A 24,362-nucleotide genomic window follows, 5' to 3' on the forward strand; every position below is an offset into this window, starting at 1 on the left:
AAAAAAAAAAAAAAAGTATGTAAAAGGCATGAGAAAGTTATTAGTAAAATTCAACTGTAATGTTCCACATATTGGAAAACCCATCCTCTCTCTGTTGTGTTTGCCAAACCCTTTTCGTTTCACAATGGTTTATAGATCTCATGTCTGTCCACCAGCCTTCCTGTCAAAGGCCACAGCCATTAAAAAAAAAAAAAAATCCATTATGGAACTAAAAAGCTGGAAACTACACAGCTATAAGTTGTCCTTCTGTCTTCTTCTCATTACCTGCATGCCGTCTATTTATAACCCCCATCCAGCTCTTTCAAAAGGGTCTAGTAAACTACCATGGGCTCAAATTTGCAGGCAATAAAAGCTGAATTTGTAACTTGTTTGACATGAACACTTGCTTGAAAATTAAGATTTTAAAAGTTATCCTTCTATTTACAGTATAGGCTTCATTTTACTGATATTGCCAACAGTATCATAACTGCAAACTACACAGGATGCAAACACAAAATAAGCGAGCATGCCAACCCTTCGTCTGTACTGAAAACGGGAAGTAAGCAAAAGGTTTTCCAACCCAAGACACACACACATCTTTCCCTCTTCTCCTAGCAGGATAATTCTGCTAAGCAGCAAGGTGGATTAAGCAAGAAGCAGCCAACACAGTAAGCGAAGCGAGTACAACACCTCCACGGACACAGGATTGCGAGAAGCCACTAAGAGCACACATAGTGGCCTCCAGCTTTCAGCAGGTAAGTCACTACCCCARACGCGTCGCGGACTGGTGCTTATTCGTGCACAAGGGCAGCGTGCCCTCTGCTGGGAGAAGAGCAGCTCTAGGAAGAGAGATCCGTACCCTGGAAAACACCAGCCCCTGCGATGACGGCAGCACGCGCACACACACACAGCGACGTGAGCGGGATGCAAAGCACTGTTTAATACTGGTTTTGTTTTCAACTTGTTTCTGGGGCACTGAATAAAAACATGTTTAAGAACTTTTAATAACTTTAAGACGGTCTAAATGGAAAACTAAATGAACCAGAAATAAGAGAAGTAAGTTTGAAAGCAAAAGTGTTATTAACAACTACTTACAGTATTGCTAGACATTAACGCAGAAGATGAGAGCCTGCCTTGTTTTAGATTTGATTAGTGCCCAGTATAACAAAATCATAGATTAGATGCCCAACCAAAATCACAGATTTTACCACTATAGAAGCAACTAAACCTTTTTTTGGTTCATTGATACATACTCTGATGCCACTATGCTAAGGGTGTTTACGAGTAATAAATATTGCATTATCTGTATCAGGAAGCATGTTCTAATTCATCTACAGCTGACAGCAAGCTGTCAAAACCTGTAGCTCAGGGGAGAAGAACGTGGCCATTTTAACGTTTTACCTGAAATTTATGGATGACTACTTAACTACAGTGGGCTTGCAACAAAACAAAGACACAGAACGAACAATGGCTAATCTACCACATGCTTTCAGATTGAACAACTTGATTTTCAGTTCTGCTGAGCATGAATAAGTTTAGTGAATCAATGCTTAAGGCTATTTACTAAAAGCAAAATTAAAATATCCCAGAATCCTATAAGAAAAATTTTGGAAAATGTTTGAAGTGTTTTATCCAAAAACACATAACTACCAATGTGTTCGTACAGCAGACCCTCTCTTTTAAAAAACTTTTGTACCTTTTTCTACCTGAACTTGCATTTTTATACTATGCAATTTATAGTATCCAAAAATTATCAAAGACACTTGAGAATTTCAGTAGAAGAAACTTGAGAAAATACTTATTATTAATGCTTATTCTGGGTTTTAGCCATCTCTGCCTCTTGGAAGCACAATTTCTGAATTAGAAATCTCATTATTAAAAAGAGTAACACTTCTAGGTTAACAAGATAAAAAAATTTAAACGGGTTTAAAAAATGTTACAGTAATTTAAACTGACACTAAACAGCTCTAAAGAAGGTGAGAGCATAGATTTCACCTACAGTCATGAAACCATCAGATGCTAATAATGAAGTAAACAAGGCAGACTTTCATTAAGACCTCTGAATGAGAGTGGAGAATGAATCATCATGTCGTTTCCCTCCTGGAAAAAAATGTCTTAGCTAGTAACAGCATAGTCTTCCCCCTACACACTTTTATCAACGGAGTAAGGGTGGGACTACATTTTCCCCAATAGCTCCAATATGCCAAGGAGCTGATTTCTCAAAGTCATTAGCAGTACAGAACAGAGGTTTACTTTAGAGAGGGCATTTGAGATAAGACTGTGTACAAAGATCTTGTCAGTTATTGAGATAAGCTACTGACACCACCATAAAGCATTATTATATTTTGATAACAGATCATTTTTCATTAATTGTAGAAACTTCTTACAAGTTAGGTGAACTGCCTCCTGGAAAAACGTCCTTTGGAAGCATTTGCAAAGCAGTTCAAAGGACTAAGGAAAGAATCATAGATAAGTTGTTAGAAATGTGTTTCAGAAATTTATCTTAGTAATCTCTACACTCAATGCTGTTGAACCGATAGTTACCAATGTAGTTTTCACTTTAGCAGCAATAGCAGAAACATGTTTGGAGGCTTGTATCATTTTATTTACTTTATCAGCAACAAACCTTCAAAGGGCCTATTAGTTATGTACTGATATCTTAGTGAGCATAACTTTGTAACTGTGTCCTTATGGGGAACACCCCCCCCAGACATATTTAAGCATTAGGAATTATAACTACTTATGTGTACTTGAAGGCTAGATGAAGAACACTCTTTGTTCCCTAAAAGGTCTGTGTTGTAATCCTACCTACTTATAGGTTTTGATAGAGTTTGCTTATATTTTTCATAATCAACACAACATATAAAGATGACGATGCTGGGTGAGAAAGTTTAATAGTTAAACTTCTCTGGAGAATCTGTAATGAAGGGAAGGGTTTGTCAAAGCTCTGTTTTGTTTTAAAGCATGAAAACATTTCAGACCATTCCCAAGCCATTTCGAGAGCAAGTCTTGAAAGACTTTGATATTAATCATTCAGTTATGTATCAGGAAATTGGAATGATACCTTTGCTTGGACATGGGGAGAGAATAAAACCTAATCTTCATTTTCTTCCAACAGTTCTCCAGAATACACGTCCTGCTACCCTTGTTGGATGACCAGCTACCCAGAAATCTCACTGATTTCTTAAAGCATGATCATCTGTGTCTTGGTGGGGATTTCGATGGGCAAGCAGCTGCAAACTACTGCTGATTCTGCCCAGACAAGAGTACACATGTACCAGAGAAGGCATGTTATACAAGTCATGAAAGTCTTCTAAATTAAAATTAGAAGAACAAAGATAGAATTCTATGTCAAGCCTTTCTCATCTAAAACCACATATTAATAGTTATATTAACAACATCAGTATATTTTTCAAGAGTGTATCCACATTATCACTTATTGCTTATTTTTATTTGCACAATAAGCACAATATTGCTTATTTTTATTTGCATTTTGCTAAGAGTTTATCATTAATAACTGTATGAATATAGTTTGGTACTTTTTGTGCTCAGAATACTTTCTTATAAAGTAGTGAAAAGACAAAGATGCAGAAAAGTAAGTATTTCTATAGGTGATGTCAACCTCTTAGGTTTAATATGAAAGTAAGAATTGTCTCCTGGGAAACATCCCCAAAAGTAACCTTAGCTAAAATGAAACTGGAATCTGTTGCAACTGAAATAACATCTCATGAAGGATCCTCTGGTTTTAGAGCAATAGCTGTATCCACCAGTCATAAACACAGACTACAACAGGAGTCAGCATCAATATAACCAGAGGTGAGCAAAAAGGTACCAAAATTGTCAGCTTGGCTGCGTAGGTTGTTTTAGTGGAACATAGTACAAAGGAATCAGTAGAGCTTGGCACTATAGTTACTGGCATTAATGAACCAAAGAGAAACCAAGAGGGTCAACAGGGCTCCAAAGCTCTGAAAATACACAGCACAAGCCTGAAGTAGATCTTGCTGAATTGAAAACACAAGAAAAAGATTTCTTTTATAGAGTATCAGTGAACCAGCTAATGTCTGCAGCTCTGTCATCTGGTTAGGAGTCTTTGGGCCTTCAGTCAGGAAAATATATTACTGTTGAGTAAACATGTATGTAAGACCTTTCATAAAATTAATTTTGCCTGCATTCTTAGCTGATGCAACAGCCAGCAGAAGAATGATTTCAAGGTTACAACAGACATGGATTAATCCACAGCTTGAGGCTTTTCTGAATGTCTCAGGTTTGAAGAGGCCACAGTAAGGTCTCAGAAGAAAAAAAACACTTGGGAAGAGGAATTGTAGATCGGTGTTCCAGAATACGTGAAGAGTAACCAATATTGGCAAAAACATCACTATCAGCCCTGAAACATATCATGAACTAATTAATTTTCACCATGATCCCAATACCTCGTACAGCATTCTCTATATCAATGTCTTCATTACACATGAAAATCTCATCTCTTTCAAGGTTCCCAACTATCATTATTTTTCTTTTCACGCTTTCTTTCCTTCTGTTCCTCACTACCTTCTGTTCCCTACTCTCAAAACCTCTGTTCCCCACTATCTTCTGCTTCCACTTCTATCTTTTGTTTTGCATTGCTTCTGTATCTGCAATTCCCTCTTGTTCTGTAGATGAACACTACTGAGGTTAAACAGTTCCAAAGCCACTATCTGGCCCTGAGGCTGCATGGTACAGTCTGATCACATCTACAATATTGAACTCTTGATCTCCAAAGCAAGGTGGCTGCATCCAGATCGTCTAGCAGGCATGGTTCCTTGCCTGAGGCAACTCCTAAACCTTACTTTAGGAACTGTTTAGGAGAGTGCCTAATTGGCCCAGGCGAAAGCCATGCTAGAGATTGTTCTAAGGTTTGTAGTTTAGATCATTAGGAGCCTGCAACAACTTGCACATTAATTTCCCAAAACAGACATAGCCTGAATATTTTTTTATTTACACTATATCCCATTCCTCCAAATCACATCATATCTTAAAATCAACATTTTCTGAATGGCCTATTCAGAATGAAAAGCCCAAAAGTTAGTACTGGAAACAAAAAGGGATGACAGATTTATAGATTTTAATACCAGAATGGGGACAATCCATCTAACTTGACTTGCTGCAAACAGAGGTCAGAGGACTTCGGAAAGAAATATCTACATTATGAGTTAAAACTACTATTTAGATATGCCTTTGTATAAAAAATCCAGACTGGATTTATGTACTTCAGAGAGTGATAATATACTAGTAATTTAGATCGAAAGTTCCAAAAGTTTATTACCTACACCATTGAAAAAAAGGAACAATAATTTACTCTGAATTTTCCTATCTTCTACTTCCAAACACTGGACTGTATTAAGCCCCCATTTTCTAAATTTAAGAGTCATACTATAACAATTCTTCCTCATGGAGATAATTCTGAATTGTAATCCAATCAACAATTGAATTTCTCTTTAAATATGTAAAAGATTGGGCTTAAAACTTTTGCCATAAAATAGGTTTTCAAATCTATAGTTGTCTGCTTCTTGAGATGAGGTTATCATATAGTCATCTACCTAAATTTAGTTAAGATTCTTTAGTGAAGGCTCTGTGTTTTCAACATACATATTTACAATTCTCAGGACGACAATACCAGGTTTTTCTTTTAAAGAAACACCATGTTTAAAGATGCCACTTGGATAAAGATCTTTGTTAACAAAGCATTCAAGCTAATTGATTTAGCTTTCTGTGGAGGAACAGATTTGCAAGTTTTATGTCTTGTTAAGTGAGATGAGAAGATATAAAAAAAAGTAGGACTGTGGTGAAGATGGGAGAAAAACACATGGTTTAAGGTTTTGAAAAGAACTGTGTTGTCTTGTGTGCTTCATACAGCACTGAATACAATGAAAACCATTAACAAATGAACAATATTATTTAAATTTACCTATTTATATACTTTCACTATTTGAAAATCTTTAAAAGTTCTGGCAGTTCTGAGTCTATTATAAAAGCATCTTTAACTTTCAGAATAAATTAGTACAGAGATGGTTGTTTCATCATGACAAACAAATGTGAGTTACCCAAGAGGAATGCTCCTTCATCTGATGCTGGTTGCTATGAGGGCCATTTGCATGGCCGCGCCAAAAACAGTTTTGACAGAGCTGGTAGTTGTGGCACTGCTGGCATCGGTACCGGAAACCCATCATGCTCTCGCACCGGCAATATGAACATTCCACAGGATGGAAGACTTGGTGGAGATGGGGAAGGAGGGAAAAAAAGAAAAGTAATAAGCGAACCTTAAGAATACCTCAACCATCAAATTTAATTAGAGCTTCCAAAAAAAACCCCCCATGTTCTTAACCACTAAATCAACTTCTTATTCTGGGCAGATCATGAATTCTGAGTCCAGGATAGGTCATTTTGCTGAGATTAACCATAAATCTAAGTTGATGATAACATATCAGTTCCATCTGACAATTTCAGTATTTCTTTTATTAGATTTCTCCCTCTTCAGATACAGTCAGACCCAGAAGTCTCCATGCCAGTTCAACAGCACAGAGAATACATACGAGCGGACAGTGGAAGCAGAAAGAGTGTACTCACAAAGGTGAATTAATTTCAGCCTAAGGAGGTCAATTCCCCCCTGCAGTCAGCTGAGAGAGCTTTTTGCACAAAAGGCAAATTCAGAACACGAAAACCGGGCTTCTGCTCTGAATGATCTCTCACTGAGGAATCTCCCTTGCTCCTCACTGACTGTAAGGTGAGCTCTGTCTCTTGTACCTCTATATAGCTTATACAGAAGAAATCCTCAACATACCTCTAAATCTTAGCATCTCGAAGACTTAAAAAATAAATTAGATATGACATGCAGGTCACAAGCAGGCTAAAAAAAGATAGCTTCTTCCCTGTTCTTCTACCCATGAATAAAACAACACAGACTTACTCCATTTGAGTTTCTTTACTTTTTCCTTGTTGTTTTTTGAAGAGATAGGGCTTCAGGAATGTGAGAATGAGGCAGAGGAGATAACTTAGTAAGTGGAATACTGAAAAGGTGAGGCATAGGAAATGGAAGGATGAAAGTGAAAGTGAATTACAGCAGCAGATAGTTTAGAATCTCCACTGGACAAGAGCATAGGTAATTACAAATAGATATAAATAATTGTGCTTTGGAGAAGATCACAGGAAAAGGAGCAGATTACTGGTCAGTCAGCTGAAATTCGTAGATATGTCTGCTTTAAACTATTGAAAGATGCAAGAGAAATAATTGGGAAGAGTCTTAGTTTTTGATCTATGATAAAAGTTATGATTTAGCCATTCTAAGAGAGACTTGGTGCAATACTTCACAGGACAATAAAGCTAATGTAGAAACACATAGCTTCTATAGGAAGGTTTGACCTGTTAAACAGTGTAGAAGTGTCTATTACCTCAAGAGTGGATGCATATGACCTACAGGTCAGAATATAGGGAAAACACTGTTGAAAACAATTGGGTAACAATTGGAGAAGACAGGTTGAGCATTAGCTGCTCAGGTATGCTATGTATAATTAACCCAAGAAGATCAGGTGGAGATCAGTTGGAGGACGATTTATTCAAGCATGCAGCAATACCATACAAAGCAAAGCACCCGGCCATGACAGATTTCAATGATACAAGTGGCCATTGAGAACGGACTATAGCAGAACTGTGGCAAATTTTTGATCCAAAAGGTAGAGAAAGCAATGAAAAGGAAGACTTCTAGACTTGTTCAAACAGTATAAAAGAACTGGTTGAAAGAGAAGACGAAAGGTGACCTTGAGTCAACTTGGCAACAGAGTTTGTGAATTTTAGGAAATGGAGGAGAGATGATTCCAACAGTACAGCAGGTTTCAATAGGCTCATGAGAATTAGTAGGTAAGTTACAAGGAGAAACAGCTCAACAAGAAAAATGACTTAGGGGAACTGCCAGTTCCTTAAAGAAATTATACTAAAGAAAACAAGCATAAACAATCTCAGGGCAGAGAAAAGAAGAGAATGTAGTAAAAGACCAGCTTGGCTAAAATCATGAGCTCCTCAATAACCTAAAATTCAAAAGCAAGCATACTGAAGTGAAAACTTGGTCAAATTATTACTGCTGGATAAACGAAATATGCAAATATACAAAATCAGAAGAAAAGAATGAAAGAACTAGCAAGGGATTTAAAGAGAGCACTACAAAAATTGTGATCGGGATCCTTAAAAGGAGGTGAAATTCGAGATTTGCAACTACTGACTTCTCATTTTATTTTAACTTCATAAAACATACTGGAACAAATATTAAAGCAAGTTATTGTAAGCACTTGGAAAACAGAGAAATTAGTCATGGCCATTATTTGTCAAGTCAACCCAATTTCTTTCCATGACAGGGTAACTGACCTTGAAGATAGGAAAGAGGTATTAAATGTGATAAATTTTTCATTTTACTTCAGCAATTTTTATAAAAATGGTCCCCATGATATTCTCATGACTGGTTTTCCCTCTCATGAGGGAAATGCACACTAGATGAAAGGACTGTGAAACTGGATGCATATCTGGCAGGAAAGAGATCACAGAGCAGTTAATTGTCAAAATGGAAAAATCTAATGAGCAGGCCTCCAAAGGGCTTTATTCCAGGTCATGTACTAGTCAGTATTTTCACAAACACTGAATGATGGACTAAAATGTCCAGTTTGGGGCATAACATTTCAAGGAAGATATGGGTTACCAAAGCATACAGAAGAAAGCAGTAACAATGTCTGAACAAAATCTAAAAAGATATATGGAAGAAATGGAGGCAGCTTAGCTAGAAGTAGACTGTGAGAAAGTATCAAACATGTAAGAGGTACTTACAAAAACAACAAAACATTCTCCAGAGCCAGCGGGCAAAAAACAGGTACCTAGAGGTTTAAACTGCAATAAGAAAAAATTCATGCTAGAATGTTAGGAAAAAATTTCTCACCCTATGAATATTTTAACATTGATCCTACCTCAAATTCCTGTCCAAGGAGGTTTTGAAACTTTTGGATTGAAGATTTTTAAGCAGCAGCTAAGAAATCTTTCAAGAATATTTACATACATTTGATTTTGCCTTTGGAAAGAGGGAAGGATGAAGTCAAAGCCTTATTTGTGCTCCCCCCGCCCCCACAATAACCGTTCTGCCTGTGGGCAGGGGTCCTGTCTCCTGCTGAGCTACAGCATTAGTGGTACGCTGCCCTGCATACCACTCGATCTTGTCTCATCYTCCCCACCTTTCCAAAAATGCCTGTCTGAGTTCTCTGATTTGATGAATTTAGAAGAGACTATTTCTGATGAAATGGGGACCAAGTACTACAGAGTCTTGAACCAAAGAAAAAAAAATTTGAAACTGATAAGCTTGATTTAAGGAAAGCAATAATAATATTCTGATGAAAAAGATAAAGCAAAATAATAATGGTGACAGCATACTGAAGGCACTGCAAAAAGCATGCTCTAAAAATGACTAGCAAGGAGAACATTGGAACAGYCAACATCAGAGATTATTAGATCATGAGCAAGAAAACTGGCCATCAGGGTAGAAACAAGGAGGTGTACTTTATTTTTTCATAAAAGTGTCAAGGCTTAGCCATAGACAGGATATAGATAAATGAAGTGGAACTGTGTGCTTCCTCCCAATATGAGTCTACCCTCTTCCCCTTCCTAGGTTACTGGTAAGTCGTATGGTATGATCAAATGTAGATATTATTCTCTTTTCCCTTTTTGTTCATCTCTGAATATATAAAATATGGCGTTGCAAACTTTCTTCCTCTTCTCTCCTGTTCAGATCACCTTCCTATTCCTATCTGCATAAAGCCAACTGGACTGAAGTTATCATGAAGCAATCAATTAATAATGTTTGTCACACCATTGACATTCCTATATCCAAGTCACACTTGATCCACCATGACCCTTCTGCCTTTGGACTGCAAGAGTTAGCCTCCTTCCTGCTGCTCCTTTCCTGCCTCTGAGACACCTGCTCTACTCATAAACTGTTCATGCTTCATTTTTTCCTGCTATTTCACTACCTCAGTGATCTGTTTTTTATTTTTTTTATTTTTTTGAATCTTCTCTTACGAAGCTGTCTCTTTACCCAGTGCTCCCTGCCGTACATGGCAGTGGGACTTTTAGGGTTCTTTCCCCTTCTCACTCCTTCCAAGTCCTCAGTCTTTCCCTTTTCTGGTTGCAAGTACTCCAGATTCAAACTTCCCACTGGGTCTCTCTCTCGAGAGACAACCTGCTCCTTCCTCTCTTCACTCCTTCCAGCAGACCAGTTCTGTATGGAAAGTACTGGAAGAGCAGAGAAGGGCAGCAGCTAGAGAGATTGGACCATGAACCCGACTCTCCTATCCAGCTTTTCCTCTTTTTCTCACTCCTGGTCACATATCTGCAGTCAGCAAGCTTTTGCTTTCTCTCTCTCTCTCTTTTTTTTTTTTTCCTTCAACTGATACAGCTGGTGACTGTCATCATATTTCACTTCCCTCCCCAAATGTTCCGTCTCCCACTGCAGGACGCATCCAGCTCTTTCCCATCCCATTCGACCCACTCCAGTATTACCAACTCTGCTCAGACTCATACATTGCAGAGCATCTCTGAAAGAAATACTGTCACAAAACTAACCTCACTGCCTACAGCTGCGTCCTCTTCTCCTTCCAATTTTGCCATCCTCCATAATTCTTCTCCTGTAGCTAATCTTTAACTCTCAGCTGTGACCTTATCAGCATTTTTGCCATCAGTATTCAAATGTCCTCTCCTTTTATTCCCATTTCTTCTCTGATCAGGACGTGTTACAGTCTCCCAAATGTAAACTGGAAGAATGTGATGTGACCTTTCTCCTTCTCCTCTATCACAAAGATGTTTCTCATTTGACCTCCTCCACAAATCTAATTTATTCAAAGATCTTCTTATGCCATCTTGTGCTTTGCCTCAGACTCCTCATACACATTCCATTTTTTTCTTTTTCTTGTAGAAGGAAAGCTGTTCCCCTAGCTCTCCCACCTAAAAATATAAGCAAGATTTAGGTTCTCAGACATTAAAGAGACACAAATATGACCATATTTTCTCTTCTAAATCCAACTTCCTTTCATCACTAAGCTTATTGAATTTATTTACTCTTATTGTCTGATGTCCCTCTCCTCCAGTTTTGACCCCCCAAACCCTCTGCCTCTCACATTTCCACAGAGCCACTCCAGCCAAAACCCCTAGTTACTGCTTCCCATCCAAATTTAGGTATCTTTACTCCACCACCAATTTTTAAACTACGACTCCAAATCTGATCTTCCTCCTTTTCTTGAAATCCCCACATACTGTCCTGGCTCTGTGTATTCATCTTACCTTACATTTCGACTGCTGTTGCTAAAACCAGTCTTTTTATTCTGTCTGAACAATGGCTTTCATGGAGATTATTAGGGCTTCCAAAATATGACAGTAATGTAAATGACAAATTATTAAAGTGAAACAGTGAAAAAGAGTTTAAGAGGAAAATTATCAACCTGTGTTTTTGGCTATGTGGTTTAAAATTACCATAATTTTAAAGATACCTGAGATAGGTAAGTGAGATGCAGGACTGAATGGCAGGACTCTTGGTCTGGAACTCAGAAGCATACGGAAACTGTCTGCTTACCCTTGTTCCTATGGCATCACTCTGTCATGGGTATCAAGAACAAATGGAGTCAGAAATAAACAGGGGCAAAGAACAGAGCCTTTATTAAATTGGGTAGGAGGAATTCCAAATGACATTAAAAAAGACAAACTAGAAGTTAAAGGAAAATGAAAAGATGACAGCTGTAAAACACAAAAAAAAGAAATCAAGAGATAATAAAAATAGAAAGATAAAGCAGGATGAAGATGGAATAAAAAAAATTCAGCATTAGATGAGAAGAGGCTATTCAATATTTTGGTACAAAAATGTTTCATGGAAGACCTGGAAAAAACAATTGTTTGAAACTGTAGCTAAGATACTGTTAATATTGGAAGAGAAATGCTTTGAAGAACTTGCCATGACTATAAATGCAAACCTTTATTTAAACATCTATCTTCAAATTATTCTTTTATATGTGATACTAATAGCTACATCTGTAAACAAGACACTGCTACAAGACTTTGCTCTACATAACTTTGCCACGTAAAACGTGTCTAGTATACAAAGTACATGCCATGTTCCAGGTTTCAACTCTGATTTTTAGATTTTTCCATGGAAACTGTTCAAACCACTGGAAAGAGAACTTTTCCAGGAAATTATCATCCTTAGCCTAAATCAATGGATAGAGAGAAACTTGCTTAGGTGACAAGTTAGAGCAGGAATCTCTTTCTATTGACTAAAGAAGGAACCTGACCTCCTTGGTCTAAATTAACAGTTGAGAATACACCCAAATACTCTTTGCTCCTGCATTCTGCTGCTGTAACTGGATAGTCCCGTAGTGAGCATTAAAAACAGATCTTTCTGGCAGCTACAATCTGGAATGAAGAATTCCCAGGATATATCAGATGCATAAAAGCTATTAAAAAACAAAAAAACAAAAAAACCCCACACATCTTCCCAGGATACTTGCTGACAATTAACCAGGTACACACAAAAACATACCCTCCACTGTAAGGATGGGAGAGGAGACACAGATGAAAAGAGGAAAAGGCACTGTAAGGTTTTGGGTTTTTTGTTTTTGCCCNCCCCCCAATCATGAGTCTTAAACTCGAGCAAAAACTAGTTGGGAAGAACCTCACAAACTGAAGTCTGAATGTGAATTATGAGAGCAATGATAAAAACTTCTCAAGCTTTGCCAAACCTCTAAATAAACCCTGATCTCTGGGACTAAACACATTCTGCCTCATTCACTGCTGCAGAACAGTGCTTTTCAACTTGTGATCTATGGACCCTGGGGATCAGATGGACCAGCAGATAACTATGAACAGAAGCAATTTTGCATATGCTATATGGCAGCCTATGTAAGAGAACCTTTTAAAGTAATCTACATTCTATAGGAACAATTAGAGACCAGCAAAATAGAAAAGACTGAAAATCATTACTGAATTTTTATCCAGAAAAAAAGATGATGGGTTTAAAAACTCATAGAAAAGCACCTGTGAGCTACACTCCAAGGTACCCAGTCAGATGATAGTTCTAACCAGCTCTAAAAAAAAAAATATTGCAGGCATATCAAGACCTGGCTTAAATTGTACAAAGACTTTGCTGATGAGTAACTTAACATCTTCCTGTATTCTGCAAAAATGCTACATAGATTTATTGCTTTATGCTATCTGAGTTACCATGAGTCATGAATTAGCATACCAGGACAGCATGGACTGAAATACCCAGGCAGAAGCTTATTTTTGAAAAGTGCTTCCAAAGGTTTGTTACCACTAGTATGTATGAGGGACATTGTACCTCTTAGAGAAGTAAGAGACTAAATTAAAAGCATGAGACTCTGCTACTGAAACTCCTTTCTGACTACTATCATACCTCGCAGGTTGAGTGGGAGGACTGTACGCTTATATCACGTTTCTTAGTGGAAGCTGGAATTCACAGAACCCTGGGGAAGCACAGAGAGGTGAGAAAAAAAGAAAAGAAGAAAAAAAAAAAAAGGAAGAGATAAGGCAATTCTGCTTCTGGAAAGGAAGTTTCTGCTGTGCTTCAAGAAAAGCAGAGAAATGGAAATGCAACTCCCCCATACACTGAAAATACTGTTCRCTGACTAACCTGCTCCCTTGGAGGTGAGGAGGGAAGGGAAGACACAGACCCGTAAGAGAGGTGTGAGAGTTCTGCAATAACCGAGCGTGACCTTGGCCAACCTCCACTCACCCGCCCCTAAGGAGGATAACGCTGTTACAAGTCACATTTCAAGATGACTCATACACTTCAATGCCACTGTCAAAACACCAGCATGCCTGTCATATTTTCTTAGGAAATCACCTTCCTCTTTTCAACAGATRAGAAAAAGGCAAAAGAGAAAAATGGCATAATTACTAGAGTTCTGGGGGTTGTTTTATTTTATTATTTTTTTCTTTTTCCAAAAGAAATCTGAAAATACATTTCATTGCTAGGCTCTGCCTTTCCTTGTGAAAAGTAAGGCTATGTGATTTACCCCAGCTAAGGCCGCTTAACAGTTGCTAAATAAACATAGTGTCATTTTAGGAAAGGCAGTAAATCTCAAACCTACTCAGAACTTGTTGAAATGATTTTGAACTTCTAGGAAAGCTAAAGATTTATTTTTCCACTGAAGGCAGCCAAAATTTCAGTAACAATATCTGATTGAAGAACTACCTGTTGAGGTTAAAAAAACGTTATGGAACATTCTTTAATTGGAAATTCCTAAAGAAGAACTGCATTCCTCTACCACACACACTATTGGTTTTTTTAGTTACTACATTTAGAGTAAGAAAAACTCTGCCCTAGAAAACCTATAACCTAGCAAAGTATTTCTAAGAAGGTTAATATAAACTGAAGATAACAGGAAAGGCAAATTTGGAAGGAAAAAATCATTTTTTCTTACACCTAAATATTCTTTTCTGCATTTTTCCTTTGTGACAAATGGAAGAGGATAAAGAACATCGCCTGAAGCCTTCTTCCACTTCAATTTACAAAGGATTCTATTCTACAAAAGCGCAACAAAATGGATTAGTATGCTTGCACAGAAGTATACCATTATTACACTGCACATTAGCATGCAAATTGAGATGATGCCTCTCCAAAATGATGTGCTGGCTTATTTGTTTAGAACAGTACTAGAAGTCAATGGAATTTTATTTGATGCCTTGAGAGAGAAGATAAGTTTTTTTTCTTACCTGTAAATGTTATTTCTCCAATAAAACAAGCTCAGTCCACAGCTTAATTGCCTTTTGACTATATCAGACTTGAAAAGACAATGAAGGAAATTGCAGGATTTAAGGGTGTCAACTGAGGTGTTCCAGTGCCTCTGAAGTAACTCAGTAGTGATTGCCTCAATAATTAATGAGAATATTTACAAACTGTGCAGGAGACAAACATCTGGTTGGAAGGAAAGGTTAGGAAACAAAAGCACTACACTCTGACAAGGTGCAATCCAGGGAAAACTAAATTGTAGTGGAAATCAAAAACTGAATCCAGAACAAGAATACTGAACAGATAATAAAAGGAAGTGTGTCCAAGATAGTAGTAGCAAAGACAAACTTAAAGGATGGGTCTTTATGGACTGAGCCTGTTTTATCAGAAAAACGTCATTTACAGATTGTGGTGGGAGAGGAGAAGGCTACTTCCTAGATGAAGAACTTCAGGGAACAAGTTAATGGGATTTTCATTGCCATCATATCTAGAATCACACAACAGTTGAGGATGGAAGGCACCTCTGAAGATCTTCTAGTCCAACGCCCCTACTCAAAGCAGGGTCAATTAGAGCAGGTTGCTCAGGACCATGTCCAGTCAGATTTTGAATATCCCCAAGAATGGAAACGCCACCACCTCTCTGGGCAACCTGTTCCAGTACTTGACCACTCTCAGAAAAAAAAGTGCTTTCTTATGTTTAAATGGAATTTCTTATATTGCAGTTTGGGCTCATGGCCTCTTCTCTGTTCACTGGCTACCACTGAGAAGAATCTGGCTAGGTCTAGGCCTCCCGTCAGGTGTACATAGCGATAAGATCCCCCGAGCCTTCTCTTCTCCAGGCTGAAGAATCCCAGTTCTCTCAGTCTCTCCTTGTATCACAGATGATCCAGTCCCTTCATCATCTTCATGGCCCTTCATTGGACTTGTTCCTGTAAATCTGTGTGTCTCATATACTAAGGAGACCGGGCCTGGACACAGCACTCCGGATGTGGCCTCAGCAAGGCTGAGTAGAGGAGAAGGATCACCTCCATACCAGAGGGCTGCATTGTGCTGGCAACACTCTCCCAAYGCAGCCCAGGATGATGATGGCCTTCTTTGCTGCAAGAGCACATTGTGGGCTCACGTTCAACTTGTTGTCCACCAGGACTCCCAGGTCCTTCTCTGCAGAGCTGCTCTCCCACAGGTCACCCCCCAGCCTGTACTGGTGCATGGAGTTAATCCCCTCTAGGTGCAGGACTCTGCACTTTCCTTTGTTGAACTTCATGAGGTTCATGAGGAGAGAGACATGCAAATTATTTTTAAGCCCTCAAATTCTCATGTAGACTGCACTGGGAGAACCATTTAATAATTATAACAATATCTCTCTACAAACTTGCAAACCTGTTCTGAAAAAACAATTCAGCACCTGTGGCAAAACACCTGTAGTAAAATAACTGTAAAACATTAGAGAGTTAGCTTTACCTTCAGCAGGGAGGTCATTTATCAAGAGCTGTCCTTCAAGATTTGCCTTGGAATTCACACTAGTTGGAATGTAGTGCTCCTCTCTCCTAGGCTACCAAACCTTCATAGTTTGCTCATCATGGAACATGGTAAAATCATCACATGACGTTCATTATCCAGACTGTATAAATCCAACTGCTTCAGTTTCTTTTCCTGAGCTACAGAGCAATAATGACACACAGTACTCGGCTTTGATATAGAGGAGAGGCAGGCAGGAGTAGGAATATACAGCCATAAGCCTTGAGTAATTTTCTCCGTTAAATAATGTTTCTTCAATAAACTGAATGTACCTTTTTGGTAAGAACTATCCAGTTGTTGCTCTTATGGATAAGGTATGCTTAATGAAATACTGACTGAGCTCTGAGGATTAGTCTAAGATAGCACGTCAGTACAGATTAATAAAATATCCACCGGATTCCTGTCATTTTCTGGATTTTCACTCTTGGATCATGTCTTATGACATGCACAGAAGCATGCTCCCTTACCAAATTACTTGGCTAATGAAGTTGTCCATATTAAGATGGAAGAATTACACTCTCTACACTCCATTAGTATTGACTAGGTCTCCACAGACAAAGGGAACTTAGCTTGAGTATAAATACTTATGTTAGACACCTTAGGCAAGACAAATCCCTCCTCTAGTTTCATGTCTGACGTAGAGAAACTGCATACTTTATGAAGAGCAGCTACCCTCTCATCTGGGCTAAAAACAAAGCAGAACAAGTCTTAAGGAAGTACGTGAAACCCGTCTAGACTCCCTGCTCAAGGTGTCACGAAATTATTAATGCCTGCACAAAAGGAAGGGAGGGCCAAACTACAATAGCACTAACAGATAACGTTTTCTTCAATCTGGCTTGACTTTGACAGGACTTCAAGTTAATAGGAGAACAAGGCATTTCTCATCCAAAGGCATGGTGAAACTCTAAAGTTTAACAAGGGCTCTCAAATCTACAGCACATTTTCTAGAGTACCCAAAGGATAAGAGAATATGCCTCTATTTCACTTCTATCAATGAAAACCTGGCACCAGTGGGGTAGGGGAGGGAAGCACATTCTAGTCACCTACAAAGTTTGCTGGCATTCAACAACATAGTACAATGTACACAACATAGTACAAAGTACACTCAAGATCCTCAAGGAACATAAAATATTCACCAAAAAGGAAATGAAAAAATTAAAATACTGATAGACTTCATCTTTTAGGGAGCTGTAGATTTGGCCCCAAGGGGATCATTTATTCTTTTCTATGGCTCCAAAATGAATCCTCTCAGGTACAGACTGAAGTATTCATACCACCTAAGACCTAGTGAGAAGATTTTCTCATTGGCATCTGAATTAAATGGATCATCTTGCTCCAAAAGGTAACTTTCCGATGGAATAGTCTTTGGCAATGGCATGTGTTGCTGCTAGTTTAAACTAATGTGTTAGCTTCTATTAATGTGATTTATGGCATCTCAGAGAGTGTACGGTACCTTTCTGGTATTTTTTAGTAATTACATAGCCACAGTCCCAAAGAGAACTCAAGCTTCATAATCCACATAATCTAGTGTTATTTCTGGCGACATCCAGCTTCCAGGCTATCCTTTAAACCTTTTGTTGCAAAACAGGGGGCAAATGCGTACTAAAAATTAGAGACTTTCGGATGAAACTGAACAGAAAATAATCTGCCCACTTCCCCCCCCCCCCCAAAGATGACTGGAAAGAGATCTATGTTAAAACGGTGTCTTTTCCAACATTGTCGTAAGTGTGAATCTTTCTTTTTCTAATTTTTTCTGGGAGTAAATTCATATTAGATTAAAGATAAGAATTGGAGAAATCTGCTGTTACAATTTCCTCTGGCAAAGTTGGAAACACTTCACATTCCTCTAGTTCTAGAAACTGATAACTAGTATCAGACTGTAACATAACAGAAATTCATCAGCTAGAGACACCTTCAGCAGCATCCCCTGTACACAAAGCTCCAATATCTGGGTGTGCATCAGAGCTGCTCTCCACACTGACTGCTGGAGACTTTATTTTACAGTAGGATGTGAGATCTGTCACTAAAATATTGCACATTGCTAGAAATAAAGATGCTGGCTGTAGCTTAAAACTCAAAAAGTCTGAGTGTTGCAAATTCAGTAACTGTCCAAACCAATAGCTGAAAGTTGAGCCATATTAGTAATTGTGAAACACTTCGTTAAAAATCCAGAATTTTGATATTTGTCCGAGAAGCTAATGCTTCAGATTTCAGCTCCAAGATCAATATAAGAAGACGCCAATTCCTATCCCAACTAATGCTGAAGTAGCTACCATGCCAGTCCTGGATCAGAGTGGTTCCATGGATAGCTCTGATGACTGGTCGGAATTAGAAAAATAGGAGAGAATTTCTGATCCAGAAATAGTATTTGTGCTAGTAGCCCATTATCAAATAACAGATAAAGACCAGAGATTCTTTGTGGCCAACCTGTTCCTCAAAATCATACAACTGGTTTTAGGTTGCCTGTAAAACTGACAAAAGTCTGACTGAAGGTGTTAGTTCAACATACCACATTTACCAAAATAAGAGATGATCTTGTTTTAAAGCAGCACTGCTTTCTGGGTATTTTTTATGTTTTTGTCTATTTTCTGGAAAAGTTTTCACCTGAAAGGTGACAGGCATTCATGTAACTTCCTATAGTAAAATCACGCTCCCAATAACCACCACAAAGGCACTACAGTCTGTACAAATACTTTTACTGAAGTGTCAAATAGTTGTGGAAAGTGCTAAATTGTTAACAGAGTCAAAAAATTTAATATCAAATCAGCATCCTACACTGCTGCAAATAAAATCTGCATGTTGCATTGCCTTACAACACTCTGCTACCCTTAAAACAGTCAACATTCAGCCGTACTTACTGCATAATTTCCTGTTTTCAAAAGCCTACACTGATTTTCACAAAACATAAGTAAACAATTATCTGTCCCACTGGAGCTAYGTTTCTTAGGTCTACAAAAGCTTGTCTTTATAAAGAGTGAGTTTTAAAACTGATTTTTCTTCAGTCTCCATTTCCTAATATTGTTTTTGTTGGTTCCATACTGACTTAAAATTACTGTTTTCTCAGAAGTCATCACTTTTCTTAATTTTTCCCAGATGCATCTTTCTCTCCCAACACCCCACTTCTATCCTTTTGACCCATAGTGACAGACAATGGATTCTTTCACATGTTTCTAGCTTGCTTCTTCCTTGGTGGACACATCTGTAGCCAAATCTGTGCCCTCCCTCAGCATTTATTTTCCTACCACATTCCCCAGTAACCCCAAGCCCCTTCCTTCTGCCACCTCCATCCTTCAACCTTGTCATTTTTACCTTCCCATAGTCAGGCCCCCAGTACCAATCCCCTTAACTTCTTTTACTGCATGGGCATAATTTCAAGCAGCACTGCTTTCTGGGTATTTTGTTTGTTTGTTTTTGTCCATTTTCTAGAAAAGTTTTCACCTGAAAGGTGATGGGCATTCATGTAACCTCCTATAAGCATTCATTTCAACAAAGCTTATAGTTTATATGCAAAATTAGAACATTCACAATTCTACAAAGCAACTTTATATTAATCTAGTCAAAGCCACAGAAGTAGCCACTGTCAGCACAAGCTGCACATCTTCAGCACACCCACCTGCTAAGCCCGCTATGGCTTGCCACATACCTCTGTACATTGCTACAAGGATTTCTCATAAACACTCTTAAGCAGACAGAGGAACTGCTGCCTTACTCTAGAGCAAAAAATAACAGATATCTAAAATACGCAACAGTATAAAAATTACTGAGGAAAAAAAAAGTGCAGTAAACTGGAGGGGAAGAACAGTTGCAAGGATTATTAATGGCACCATAATTCAGTATGCAGCTAGGGAGGCAGCTGTAGAAGAGGCTGATAAGAATGTGAAAACTAGTTCTAACGCCACAAATGTAAAAAAATTATCCTATCAAGGTACCTGAAAGCTAAAACCTATGTATAACAGATTTCTTTGGAGAACATCCTTGGAGATGTTAAACCTAGAGACTGGTTGACAGAACGCATGGACAGGGGAGAATCTCTTGCTGCTTGGCAGAAAGCTTCAGATGTTGGCTGTTAGAAGAGGGCACTTATGCAACGGCTCCCACTGACGATGGTTTGGATTGGGATCAGCACATTATAGAGCAGCCGTATTCCACAGTGAGAGCAACAGAAGCCGTCAGAGAATAAAGGAATGCACAYGCTAGTCTATAAGGATAATATTATTCTGGATATCTAGCAATTCCCTCTGGGTACTTTCAAGTAGAAGAAAGATCAGACTACTGGCTTATCTCCAGATCCTTCCACCATTTCACTTTGCCCAAACTGCGTTTAAACATTTTATCTTTGCCTTGCAATTCTATGCTGACTTATAACTCCCATTATCATTCTACTGCCTTTTTCCTTACCTTATTTATTCTACCATATGTGCTTTTCTTGAAGTATGAGTTTGTAAGAATRAGAAGATAAAGGAAGAGGAAGAAAGCAAAAAGTAGCTGCTGCCTTTTATTAGTACAGCCTGTTATGAAGCGAGAGGAAAGAGACTGCAGTACTATAGTGCACCTAATCCTGTAACTAAATCAGCCTCCTCCCCTCTTTCTTAAGTTTTCCCATAAGATCTGTCTTCATGAAATGATTCCCCCCACATTCTTTTAAAAACCACTTTTTCCAGCAAGACTCACAATTGCTAGTAAATGTTTGTAAATATATGGARCAACAGGGAAATTCACCATCAGAAGCTGTAATACAGAACAAAGGGCCACTGAGCACCAGAACTCCAATCTTCCTGAGTACGGTACACGCACAGATTAGAGTCACAACCACATATGCTTTGCAAGAGGATCAAGAGAAGACAAGAAAACAAACGCCAAAAAAGAGCATATCAAAATCACAGCAATACTTAAACACGTCACAGGCACAAATGGCACGGAACAGAGAATGGAATATAAATCCTGAAAACTTAGCTAGAGACAGACTGCCCAAGTTTCAAAGCTGTGTCTGTAAACAGCTAGGGAAGAACTAGAGTCTAGATTTTATCTACCTGTGTCTTAAAAAGAGGAAGTTTATACACCCCGAGATGTCTATAAATTYATTAAACTGAAAAAGAGGTGACAACTAGTAGGGCTAAGGATTTTTAAAGATGATAACATGATTTTAGTCTGTGGGGAAGGGAACAGATGAAGTTTAGTTTATGGGTGGGGGGAAAAAAAAAGTTTTTCTTTTCTAGAAATCACAAAGGAAACACCACACACAGATACTGTGTGCAACTGCACAATAAATTAAACAAGCTACGTATTCACTAAAAACAACAAACATTTTTGATACCCCCGCACAGTAGAACATTCTTCTGCAGGAAAACATTCTGTTTCCCCAAGTTCCGTAAAGCCCTCTTCAGCCAGATTCCTCTTTCACCAGAGGAAGTTTCTCAAAGCCTCAAAAGGACTAACATTTTTGCAACATTAAAGTAAAACCAGATTCTAATATCTTATGATGAAGTATTGCATTTATCCCACCCTTAATCTTCAGTTTTCCAGCACTTATTACTCCTTAAATACTTTTGATAGGCAGTATAATGAGGAATTTCTAGCTAAGAAAGGGTCTGAAAGTGAAGGAGCTCAGCATTTACCTCCCATATTGAAAATACTGAAGTGAAGGGTGTACTCAAATGCTGCTCAAGACAGACATTTGAATGGGTACCAAAATCTTTGGGAGTTAACACTTGAAAGTGCATGTTAAAGTATAGCTCAAGTGGATTTTTTTTTTTTGAAGTTGCAGAATAAATATGAACATTTAGAGAATATCTTTTTTCTTGCCATTTCTCTTTTCATCTTTCACTACAAGTGACATTAGAACTCTAACTTAAAAAATAAATACAATTAACTAATCTTGCTCTGCACTGTTGTTGATGATTTCATATGTAATCAATCTTCTGCCTAGGCACCCACCACTCCAACTAAACTCTGGGCCTAGACGTGCTGGGACCGATACTGTTACGGTGGGAACAATGAAGGCATTAAGAGCTTAGTTACATGTAAATATCCTGTCTTTTCTCATATGTTGAACAGAAACTTTGTTCTGACCAGATGTTTCAAACAACAAAATATTCCATTTACCATTTTCAACATGGGCGAGTCTGTGCAGGAGAGGCAGCCACACAAGGCACTGAGGAGGTGGGTCAGCCATCAGTGTGTCTAAAAACATGTTTAGCATGATCTTTTTCTGCAAAGAAAAAAGAAATAGAACTTAATTATACAAAAAGTCTCAATTTTATATAACAAAAAACTACCTCAGTCTTAAAGTCTCTCTCTGATTCAGCTTCTGGGTACCAATAATATATCATATATTATAAAGAACAGATAAAAATCACAACTTCTTTGCTCAGAGAGTTTCAATCTATATTAGGCAAACAGTAATGCTACAGAGAAGGTATTAGCATAGACACAGTATAATCATAAAAAATAAATGATAAGCAGATGAACAGAAAATTCCAGAAAACAGAGGACTAGTCAGTCAGTAGTTCCTGAATTGCAGTTAAATACTCCTATTTTGAAGATGGATACAAGAAATGCGAGAAGAGTTTATTTAACAATGTAGAAAACTGTATTTCAAACATACAGGCAGTATGAAAAAGTAGACATACACATAAAAACAGAGCAATTACAACTAATATTCACATATGGTCTAAACAGTAAATTAATTTTTTAAAAAGACAAAATGAGAAAAACAAGAGGCAAGGGGAGAACTTGGCTAATATTTTAAAAAACAGACAATAAAAATGAAATTGAAATGAAATCATGAGGGGAAGTCAGCAACAGGGCATTTTAAGAGTAACATTTTCTAACGTTTTCAATTCAGATGAGCATGAAAAAAGCTTCTGCCGCAAATACAAACAGATGGGGATAACTGGTAAGAAAAATAGCTAAGAATATTATGGATACAAAGAAAGAATATTTTGGCTTTTTCATACAATAAGCTAGATAACTAGGAATTTCTCACAAACAAAAAAACACAGCTGGCCAGACAGCACTTTCTTCTCACCTTTGCACGTGGCAGTTACTTCAGAAAGCATCCATAAAAGGGAAGGGGAACAAAACTGGAGGAAAAGCCAGTCTAGTTTTTCAATGGCTGTGAAATTAAGTGTAGCTTTCACTTGCAACTGTCATGCCACTAATTAAGTACTTTTTTGGTAAGGAGAAAGCTTATATTTAAAGCATCAATATTTTTGTGATTAGTGGCAAATATATGTGTCTACTGCCTCTACAGCTAACTATCCTGGAGAGAAAATACAGAATTATAACTATATATCCCAGTTACCATTAAGGAAAAATTTTAGAAACGTTTAATCATACTTATTTCATCTTCTGTAAGGTGTCCTTGTTCCAGTCCCCCTGCTTAATAAATTAAAACCCTTTTCTGAATAGTTGAGCTACCTACTGCTGGTACAAGAGAGTCCAAGAATCTCCTCTGCCAGATRCGAAATCAGACACACCACTTGGAAGGGAACGCCTGCCTCGAGATCGCCTGGTAACCCCAGCCTGCCTCCCTCCGCAAAAGCAAAGTCACCTCTTGGGCTATTAATAACAATATACAACCAACCTCTCTTCCCCTCCCTTTGGCGGTGAAAAAAATCCAAAATCTTTTAACAAATTCATGTGTCAGTAAGGCTATGAAGCACTCTAAATATGCTGAAACAAACCTTCTGAGAGGGAGAGAATCACAGTTTTTAACTGCAAATTAACTGATTGCTGTACGTATGCTCGAGACCTCACAGGCTCATTCCCATAACAAGGAACCACTGTGCTACTGATGGGGAAGGGTATCATCATCTGTAATTGGTGTGCAGATAGGACACTTCAAATCTTAACGTAATTCCATAACTGCTTACCTGTAAAAGCACTGGACAACTTTATAAAGATTCCTCCAAGGTTTCTGATTTTGACTTAGCTTTCACCACTCACACTGTTTCATATACAACAGCATACGAAAGATTTTCTGCCTGTAATCCTTGTCAGAGCTAAGACGGGCATGCTGCAATAACTGTGCCTGACCGGTATCGACTGGAAGCACTTTATTTTT

General features: G+C 38.1%; 1 protein-coding gene across 9 annotated transcripts in view; it reads right to left on the reverse strand.

Annotated features, from left to right (window-relative positions):
• Positions 1-24,362, reverse strand: part of DTNB (dystrobrevin beta) — a 215,193-nt gene that overhangs the window by 147,399 nt on the left and 43,432 nt on the right. For all 9 annotated transcript variants that reach the window (XR_003255841.1, XM_026080215.1, XM_026080220.1 and 6 more), the window contains exons 8-9: positions 22,400-22,505; positions 6,060-6,226 (exon numbers count right to left, since the gene is read on the reverse strand). Coding sequence is in view for 8 of the 9 variants with exons in the window: in XM_026080215.1 (XP_025936000.1) it covers positions 6,060-6,226; positions 22,400-22,505 (273 nt within the window). In the remaining variant the exon portion in view is untranslated. The remainder of the gene's footprint in view (positions 1-6,059; positions 6,227-22,399; positions 22,506-24,362) is intronic.

Source organism: Apteryx rowi, unplaced genomic scaffold (genome assembly GCF_003343035.1).
Source record: "Apteryx rowi isolate R43461 unplaced genomic scaffold, aptRow1 scaffold_511, whole genome shotgun sequence".
In the NCBI taxonomy this organism is placed as follows: Eukaryota; Metazoa; Chordata; class Aves; order Apterygiformes; family Apterygidae; genus Apteryx; species Apteryx rowi.